This window comes from Fukomys damarensis, unplaced genomic scaffold, assembly GCF_012274545.1.
Source record: "Fukomys damarensis isolate Sample0158 unplaced genomic scaffold, DMR_v1.0_HiC HiC_scaffold_32, whole genome shotgun sequence".
In the NCBI taxonomy this organism is placed as follows: domain Eukaryota; kingdom Metazoa; phylum Chordata; class Mammalia; order Rodentia; family Bathyergidae; genus Fukomys; species Fukomys damarensis.
Genome location: NW_022900944.1, coordinates 749,193 through 759,982, shown reverse-complemented (window position 1 = coordinate 759,982; position 10,790 = coordinate 749,193). Strand labels below are relative to the sequence as shown.

General features: G+C 36.5%; 1 protein-coding gene across 1 annotated transcript in view; it reads right to left on the bottom strand.

The window, feature by feature from the left end:
- Nucleotides 1–466: 466 nt before the first annotated feature.
- The window catches only part of Metap1 (methionyl aminopeptidase 1), a 70,506-nt gene continuing 60,182 nt past the window's right edge, over nucleotides 467–10,790 (bottom strand). The window contains exons 11-12 of the mRNA XM_010640970.3: nucleotides 5,689–5,754; nucleotides 467–2,501 (exon numbers count right to left, since the gene is read on the bottom strand). Coding sequence (XP_010639272.2) covers nucleotides 2,338–2,501; nucleotides 5,689–5,754 — 230 coding nt within the window. The 3' untranslated portion in view covers nucleotides 467–2,337. The remainder of the gene's footprint in view (nucleotides 2,502–5,688; nucleotides 5,755–10,790) is intronic.

Genomic DNA, 10,790 nt, shown 5'->3' with positions numbered 1-10,790 from the left:
TTGGCTGGTATAAAAACAGATTTTATATCAGTCACTCAAAAGCCTCAAACGCTCAATAAAATAGGATCTGTCCATTATTCACAACATTATCATTATTCACAATGCAACAAGTTCCGATGCAACCCCATATTAATATCCTTCACCAACTTGGGAAAACAGGTACCCTTAGAAGAATGGAAAATAGGAAAACAATGGGGACTAAGAATATACACAAAAGGCTATGACCAAGGACTCCTATTTGGCGAGAGTGAACACACTAAAACTGTTATCCAAGAGCCGGGCATGTGGCGCATGCCTGTAATCCCAGCACTTGGGAGGCTGAGGCAGGAGGATCACTGTTAGTTCGAGACCAGCCTGGGATACATAGTGAGTTCCAGGTCAGTCTCAACTACGTAGTGAGACCCTATCTCAAAAAAATAAACAAAAAACTGTTATCCAAGCTAAACCACTTTTCCTTTAAGTTGTAGTTGTCAGCTATTTTGTCCCAGTAATTAAACAGTAACTAATACAATTTATAATTTGGTAGACTAGGGCCCATATTGTTTAAAAATCTTCCAAACTCAAAAGGCATTATTACAGTGTAATGTTGTATTTTTTACCATGAAACCATCCTATCAAGATATTTTCTTTGACCTTATGTTCTAATAATAGACAATGAATAAGCCCACAACTGTTAATTTCACTATTACAATATAAAATGTTCCCCTAAATATTCAATGTTCTCAGTATTAAAAGCTCTGAAAAATATGGCTAAATTTCAGATGTTGCTGACAGATTAAGTGCAATACTATAATTATGGTGTGGTCACTCCTGAAAAATTATTTGTGCTCAAATGATTTCGAGTTTGTTTTTGATTATGAAATTAGCCTCTCTGTTTCCACCAATTCCCTCTGATACCAAATAAAATGAAGCAAAGTTAATGAATACATGGTAGAATAATTATTTAAACTTTTTAATCTCCCTTTACACATTATATTAACATTCATATTACAAGGCATTCCATTTCACAAATATTACAGTTTGATAAAAACTTTACACACATATTCCCGAAAGTCTATACCAGATTTAGTCACTTTACTAAATCATTAAAATAATAAAAATAATGAAAACATTATCATAATTCTCTTAAAGCAGTAAGGTCTGAGGCACTCTGGGAAAGATTTTCTTTTACAAGTATAATGTTCAGTGGTATCAAATTACAAGAGTCATCCAATACCCAGTAATCAAGTACACCAATTAATCTACTGACAATGACTTAATGATCCATCTTGTCTTCAGTGAACAACTGCTGAAATAAATGAATACTGGGCAACCATAACTATTTCTAATGTGGCTCTCCATTATGAATAGGTGCTATGTATTTTCAGCACACCACAGACAGCAAGCAGTATTCCTACTGCAAGGTTAGTACTCAAGAAAGTCCCTTCCTCATCACTATTAGGTTTATCAAAACTCTCATGGCCCCCTGATTTTCTGTGTTCACAGCAAAAAACATTTCAGTACTCTTTCCCCATCATCCTTCACAGTGCAATCTCCACCATTTCTCAGTGTTTCAAGGGTATGCCTTTGAAATAAAAAAAAGAGGGGAAGTAAGAGGGCTTTTCCCCTCTGATTTCTGACCAAATAAAAGTCTGATATAGCAGTGCACTACAAATTTCTTATGCCTTGCAACAGTCAGCCACCATCTGGAGCATAGCTATTTTTGCCATGAACTAGACTTTAAAAAGCTTGATATGCTTCTGAACTCAATTTTACCACATTTATCTTAAGTCACTATAAACTATGGATCCATTTATTACAGCAAGTAAAACTGTCAGAGTAGAATTAACCTCAACCAAAGGTCACATAGTGTTCGTAATTATGTATATGGAATTTAAAATGTGTGTGTGTGTGTGTGTGTGTGTGTGTGTGTGTGTGTGTGTGTTTCCACATATATATAAAATAAAAAAATTGGAGCAACAGATGTTGCTAGAGTTTCAAGGATTTTCATCTTCAACATTCACTGGAAAACAGCTGGCTCTTGATGGCCGGTCTGTGGCAGTGACAATGGCAACTAGAAGCGGATTTAAATAAAAGTGCTCAAGGGTAAAATGAGAAAAGAGTTGTTCAGAGAACAAGAGTTAGGGCAAATATTGAAAGGAGTTGAATGTTTCTTTTATTCTTCTCAGCTTTTTCAGACTCAAGACAAGCTCTTGAGTATTCACATCAAACGCTGTAGAACATTCTTTTCTAAAGTCAAAACAAGTGATACAAAAATTGCCTCTTCCTTTCTGTACTCTCAGTAAAATCCATAGTACAGTAAGAAGATATTTTTGAGATGTGCCATCTTGGGAAAAATTAAAATTGGGTCATGAAGTGAGGCCGTGTACTATCAAGTCTCCGGGTCAGGATTTCACAGCCAGTGTCTGTTACCAGCAGAGTATGCTCAAACTGAGCAGAACGCTTTCCATCTCTCGTCACTGCAGTCCAACCATCTGGCCAAGTTTCATCCTGCCATCCACCTGAAACAAAACGAGTCTCAATTTCATCACTCGGTTTGCTAAAACTCTCTAGGTAAACACACATCAAGAAGAAAACCAATTAGAAAATTGACTATTAAGATCCCTATCAATCCTTTAACTGTTTTAGTTAAAGCCTTAACAAATTCCAGTTTAAGTCTTTAGTACTAACAAAGGAATGATGATGTTTCCAATTCCTCAGGTGCAATACAATTTCACATTTTTTTATATTTCCCAAGAATCAAGTAACAATGGTTTTTTGTTTTGTTTTGTTTTTCGTTTTGGGTACTGGAGATCAAACTTGTGACGAGGCAGGTGGAGCACCACTGAGCTAAATCCCTGGTCCCTTAACTATGGTATTTTAAAATAAAGGCACTGGACTTTATTTTAGAAAACACAGTAACACTACCCATCATAGAACCATGAGTAAAAAGTTTTTTATTAATTTAGATTTTTTTCTGATATAATTTTGGCATCTGACTAAACTATAGCCAGTGTTTGTAAGAAGGATACCAGGTAAACTTTTATACCTATTTTTTTTGCGGTTCCAGGGATCGAACTCAGGACCTTGTGCTTGCAAGACAGGCACAGTGCCAGTGAGCTAAATCCCTGCCCTTTCATATTTTTGCTGTAACACATAATTCCTGATAAGATTTTTAATGGAAGGCACACAGACAGATGGTAACAGATTGTACTGTGAAATTTTTATAGACCATACCCCCATAACCAGAAAGACAGGCAAAGAGGAAAAAAAAAGGATTGCTAAAAGGATTAGAAAAATGAGATAATCCACAATGAATTAAAAAGGAACTGAAACTAGAGAAGAGTGAAGGTACAGTGAAAAGCTGGAAGATGAAAAAAGAAAACTTAAGAGATACATGACGGGAAAGCAGAAAGATAAAACCAAAAAGAATGTGAGGCAGAAGTGGAATGAGAGAGGTGGTTCTGAATACTACTATAAATATGTATTTACAGAGGCTTTACTTCAAAATTAAGATGTCAAAAATCAATATATTTATTTTAAGTTATCTTTAATTGAAATATATCTCTTTGACCCCTCACTGACTCAGACAAATCCCAGAACATACTCAGTTGTCATATGTAATCTAATGTCACAATATTGTATCTCAGGCTAAAAAGAATATTTGAAGCAGCTCAAGAGAAGTTAACTCATGCTTTGTCTAACTCTTAAAAGATAAAAAAACAGGTTATTTTTCAATGTAATAATCTTTACCCAAATGGACTTAAGACATATTATTGTTTTGTGATTTAATAAAAACAGGCTCTGTAGTAATGTCAAATTAAACATGCTTGGCTACTACTCTGAGGAAATTTGAAACTTTCTATTCCAGAGCTGGAATTTAACTTAATTGAGTTATATTCAAATATATCTGTTATAATTTAATTATCTGAACCAATTCATTAGAAAGGTATTTGCTTACTTCTAGAGATACTATATTATGTCTCACCAATCATACATGCCAGTTAATGAAAGTGTGCAACTTAACAACACGCTCTTCCCACTACCTTTCTTTCCACTGTTACCATGCCTCACAACTGGATACTTTTGATCAGAATTTTCTTATACTGCAGTGATAAGAGAAACATTACATTTGACCTTAAAATAAAGTACAGTGAGCTCCTTGAGTTACAAACTCAATTCATTCCTGGGGGCTGGTTGTAACTCAAATTAGTCATCTGAAGGCTCAGGCCTACACAGCCTTCAAAATCTGAGTTCAGGCAGCTCTCAAGTGTCTTTAGAGAGACACTGGTCCAGGATTTCTCATCCTCACTCAGGAAAGTATGTTGAAATGTTTTTCCAGAACTCTTTAAGAGTTAAATCTGTATCTGAGAACATCTGGAAGCACAAGCAGCTGGCATTTAGGTTATAACTCAAGACTGGTTGTAAGTTAAAACTAAATTCCAGACATAACCCAAGTTGTTCATATGTCAAGCCAGTCTTAACTCAAGGGTCACTGTACTTTATATTAATATCAACTCAGTTCTTACAGCAGCCCTCAGATGCTGACTAGATAAGGATTACAGTTTTCATTTTACAGAAAAGGTAATATGAGTCTACAGTCATACCACCCCAAATGCGTCTGATCTCATCTATCTCGGAAGCAGGGTCAGTCCTGGTCAGTACTTTGATCAGGTTAGGAATGCCTCCTGTGATCCCCCATCTCCTGGTATCTTGACTTTGTTTGGTCCACTCTTCCCAAGTATGGGCTAGATTTAGTGACTCAATTCTAAGGAAGAGAACATGGAAATAACTCTCAGGATTAGGCAACCAAAAGACTGGGAGGACCAAGAGAAGAGGTATCCTTTTATACAGGGCTCCAGACACACTGGCCCTATCATGAATGAGTCATTTTGTATCATATAAACCCAACAAAGAACTACCAGAGAACAGCCCAACTATTACCTGACCATCACTCTGACAGCTCAGTGATGAGTGCTGGTCCTAACACTAAGCCATATGCCTGTCACAGAGAACCCCAAAAGTGTGGACAGCTATAGCTAAGTTTGTCAAGGTTGCGCTTTCTCCACAATTCTGTGTAATGCTGTAAGGACAACATGAGGGTAAACTCTGCAGAGAGGGCAGCTCATAAGTTGAGAATCTAACAAATTCTGCCACATAAACAAGCTAACCTCTGAAACAATCAGATTGCTCTATGTAATGAGGATAATATTTTCTTTATAATCTGAACAGATTTAAATCATATAACCATGTCTGCTTCAAAGTGGATAGCTCAAGAAATACTCTCCTTTGTGCCTTCTCTTTCCCCTCCTAGGTCAAGCAAAAATATACAGACTTGACATAGGTTCCTAATTATTTGATCTTCATGAAGAGGGATCAGGATTCAATTATTTCAGCACCTACTAGACAACAAAAGAATTACCATGTAGAAAATATCACCTTGTTGTCAACATTTAACAATGTCCAATTCTCGGACCAGGGATTTAGCTCAGTGGTTCTGTCACCTGCCTTGCAAGTGTAAGGACCCAAGTTCGATCCCTGGTACCAAAAAAAACAATATCCAATTCTCTACATTTAAGTTCAAGAAACAAGTTCAAGATGGGATAGGAAACAGGAATAAAGAAAGCAAGCACAACAGACTACTGATCTGATGAGTAACTGAAAATAAATAAAACTTCAATTAAAGAAAATTACAGCATGTATTCTCACCTTCACAAATCATTGGCTCAATTGTAAATACATGGCCTGACTTCATCACTCCAACAGCTTTATTTTCTGAAATTAAAGGAAAAAAAAAACCTCTCAAAAGATAGCAAACATTGAGTGCCCTGTTGAACAGTTCAAAAGAGTATATATGTATATTCCCATCGGGGACTCTATTACTTTCTCCTCTGCTGATTAAAGTTACATCATTCAACAAGGAGTAGTCAATAATCAGCTACACTGAAGCAGAGTTGTTACTCTAGGCATATTTCATTCTACTTATATTTTCTACATTATAATACACATACATCCATTAGTTGGATTTCTAGTTATGATTATTACTTCCATAAAAGAGAATTCTAAAAATTTAGCACTACAGATTAGAAATGTAATCACAGAAACAAGCTAAGTACTCTCATCCATGTTTAAAAGAGGTTTTAATGACAAGTGTTTTGACTTATGCCTTACATTTCCTACTTTTTTGGAGGTAAGAAGAGTATGTCTCTATGTAGGGTCACGACTTATAAAAGAAGCAATTACTATATCTGATTTTCATTCTTTTATAAAAATTGTTTTTTTCCTCATCTTACAATGAGGACAAAGTTTTTTGCAAAGTAGTCAGCCTTTTTTAAAAAAATATCGAAAGAGACATTCCATTTCTTCCTTCAAGTGCTACTATGGTTTTCTGCTGTGTCTGAGTTTGAGAATTTTTTGTTTTTTGCTTCTGCTCCAAGTTTACTAATAATAGTATTAGAGAAACACAATTATGAATTAAACTGTCTAGACTTGCAAGTCTTCTAAAAAAGGCCCAAGAACTTAAAAAACAGAGATAGCCGCTTTTTAGACAATCTATGACAAAAGTGGAAAATGTGTTTAAATTTCAAATTAAAATACAAGAATTGATAAAGCTCTCACATAAATGAGTAACTAGCATTTATGCAGCCTGACCACCAGATGGCACTGGCCTTTTGGGTTCATTTTCCTCCATAAGGCTGTGAGCCACAAGTCGCACAGCAAATATATCTACTGAACTCAACCACTAAGGCCACTCTTTCTAGGTATGGTCTAACTTCACCTACAGGCTTACATCTTTGTACCTGTCCTGGTGAACAGCAGCTATGCTGCTTTCCAAAACACACAGCAGATTCCAAATTTCCAAATTTGTATAAAACCTTTAAAGCAGTAGAGCGAACAATCTAACTAGATTTTTCATTTCTAATCTCACAAACTTTGGCAAAATAACAAACAACTTACTACATACACAGCAGTGGTATATATTCCCAAGAAGATAATAACAACAACAGAACAAAAAATAGCCAACAGTGTCTGCACTACAGAAAGAAAACAAAGGAGAAAGGAATCTACAGCCAAGACATTCCATCCTGCAGCACTTGCCATGTGCTGCTACCAAGCACTTGAAAAGTGGCTAGTCAGAAAAGGGTGGGCTGTCCATGTAAAAGAGGGCAAATTCCAAAATCTGAAGCAGAATGTAATTTTATGCTCATTAGCCACTGAAACAGTATTTTGGGTATAATATGTTAAATATAATATTAAAATAAATTTCATCCATACTTTCAAATTTATAACATGGAAACTTGTAAATTGCCTATGTTCCTCATAATTCTTTCCACTGGACAGTGCTGATACATGTTTCGCTCCTGTTTCTGTTTCTGATTCATTATCCAATAAAAATTACAACTCCTACTCATTTCCTAGAGTCTGAAAGTTTCTGTTTCTCAACCTATGTCACTCAACAAATATAGTACATAATATCTGAGGACTATACTATTACAAATAGAATGCTAGGTACTAAAAAAAAGTTGTACCTGCTGTCTCATCTATCTCAGAAATACTGTAATCTATCTTGTAAATGCAGGGTTAATTATCATTATTTTCCAATAATTAATGATTGAAATAAAGAAACAAGTACAGCTGGGGATTTAGTTCAATGGTGCCACTGCCTGCCTCACATGCAAGCGTAAGATCCCAAGTTTGATCCCCAGTACCAAAAAATTAAAATTAAAAAAAGAAACAAGTACATTCACCTATCAAAGACCCTTTTCACATTAGAAGGGGTAGAGGGAAGTTATGCAACATTTTCCTGATCCTCTCTCATTTGGGTTAAGAATATAAAGTTACAAGCCAAAGCAGAAATTAACATTTCAAAAGGCATCTTTACTATACAAAATAAAAAGAATAAACCTCTTCGCAGTTTTCTTTCACATTTCCCTAAGTAATCAGGTTTTGACTTACATATAGCCAATTGACACTTTTCATAAATATATCAATGTATAGGATGAAGTGTACCTAGTCCTTGCTTCTTTCTTCAGCACCATAGTTCACCTGTAATTAAATGCTTTAGTGATGCTTTGTGATGTCACTATGATGGATCCATATCTCCTTTTCCATAAACCTTATTGTCTTATAATGTTTCTCTCTGTCTCTGTCTATCTCATCTATACCCAAATCCAAGTTTTGTTGCCTCTGTATGTTTAAAGGATGTTTTTCATTCTTCCCCTACACATTCTCTTACACATTCATACATAGGAATCAGAATAGCTACTTCTGCCACTTGTTGTCCTAGCACTTGGGAAGTTGAGACAGAAGAATCACAATGAGTTCAAGGCCAGTCCAGCCTGAACTATATAGCAAGATCCTGCCTCAAAAAGCCAAAAAATAAAAAAGGAGGGAGGGTAGGATAGCAACTTCCATTTGTGAAAAGGAATGTACATTCAGATGATTACAGAAACCAACAGGTGTTACTTGACTTTTGTTGTTTTTATTTCAAGCATAATTCACAGAATGACAGGGTCTCTAAGAAATGCTTATCAATATACATTAGATGCATTGTTTCTCCTCTCCAGAGGTTTCTTTCTCACTCTCTTGACTTTCTCCTCAACTATCAAAGTTCAGAATTTCACCACTCCACACCTGGACTACAAGAAGTAATTGAGAATCTTGCTATCTTGAATAGTATTCATGTGCAAGACATCTTAGACACACCATCAAAATACAAGCTTCGTCATTCTATTTTGCCCCAAAATGTTTCTTACAATGTGGACAGATGAAGTCAGCTTCCTTAGTCTGGCGCTCCACATGCCCAGCCCTGCCCACTGCCTATTGCTAGTACTCAAAATGCAGCACTCAGCCAAACTTGTCTCTGTTGGGTCTCAACTTGAAGCACTTATTCAGACTTCCTCCACAAAGAATGCCACCTCAACCACGCTTTAGTCTTACTCTAAGGTCCAGTGCTCAACTGCTTCTGGCCTTACTGCAAAAAGAAGCTTGAACTACAGGATAAATTGACTGACTCCACACAGACAGAACCCAGGTGTCTTCATTACTGTTCTCGTTGCTGAGACAAAATACCTGACACTCATAAATTAAAGGAGGAAAGGTCTAGTTCAGCTCACAGTTTGTAGAGCTTTCAGTCCATGTTAGCTGGCTCCAAGGCAGGGCAGCCAGGCAGAGGGGAATCACAAAAGAGAAAGAGTCCATGCTATAGCAGGCAGGAAGCAACAAGCAGCAAGCTCTTCTTTCCATGTCTTTATATTCCTCCCATGATATAAGACTACTGACTACTGCCACTCACACCCAGGGTGGGGCTTCCATTATCCACACCCAGAGCTATGCTAAACTAGTTATCACACACCATTAATCCATATTTACCCAACCTAGATCAAACCACTCTGAAAAGTCCCACCTATTAGTACAACATGAGGCTTTGGGGAGACATCTAGATACTCATCTTAATAGCAGGTTATCAGTGGGATACCTGGGATTTATTTACTAGGATGTGTGAATTTGAGTACAGCAGACTCTGCTTTCAGAGAGGGCTGAGAAATTGTTCAGAGTTGTGATAATCAATTAAAATCAAATTACATACATTCTTCATTTAACAATCGAGCTCTGTTCCTGCTTGATACATGAAATGGTCGCTAAATGAGGACTTATATACAATATGTACAATATTCAGAACAAAGAAATGGTCACAAGAAACTCCACTTGATGACTTTGCTTTTATTTTCATTACTCTTACATATAGTACTGTAATGTATGGCAGAACATAAAACTAGAGTACTGTATTATATAGTACAAAAAGCAAAAATTACAGTACTATTCCTGTAGAAGCCAACATAAGGCCACACTGCCACTCACATTACCGTGTAGTAAGTTTGAGTGTATGTCATAAGCCTGAGTGGTGGGTTTTAAATCCAAATAGCAATTAAATTGGTGGATCATCAAAGCAGGAACATCTGTATCCAGAGTTGTGATACATAAATGTGAACATGAGGTGCTTTCCATGTACTGTAAGTCACATAGAGTTCTAAATGCTTTCCATGTATCACGTCACTTAACCCTAATAACAGTTCATTACATAGCACCACCTCCTACTGTATAAATGAGGAAGCACAGGAATTACTGGCCAGAACATGTCAGCAGCTGTCTTGGCTTTTGGGTTCAGATACCCATCCACAACAAAGAATGTAAGAAAAGGCCACAAAAATGGGGGAAAAATTATTTACAATTTGGGTAAATTAAAACAGCATGTACCAAGCCTTACTTCAAAAGCATAAAAACATTCCAATTTATAGAAGGAGTAGAACAAAAGCCAAGAAATATCCATATGCAGATTCAATGGAGAGCTGAAGTGCTAAATCCTCCTTGGCATGGAGGGTTGGCGGGGGGGGGGTTACACTCAGCATTAGGAAGCTTGGAAAATGTTTATCTTTTTTAAAAATACCAGTTTTAAAAGATTCATTTTAACCTCCCAGTTACACATGATATCCATGAGAATGTTTACATGGAAACAACTTTCTCCATATAGGGAGATGGACAGATAGATGGACAGACAGGCGGGCAGGCAGATGTGCTACCTTCTTAGATCACTTACATTGGATCGGTTCACTTACAGCACTAAATACAGAGTCATTCCTGCACATGTCTAATCTCTACACAGAAAAAAGGTTTCTAGAAGACCTGTCTTATACTTCGTTCGTCCATCATACCATTCTGAACTTAAGGAACAATACTTTGTCTGGTCCCCTTTATTTGTATCAATAAACAGTACAGCACCTCACACACATTAAGAACCCACAGAAAATCAT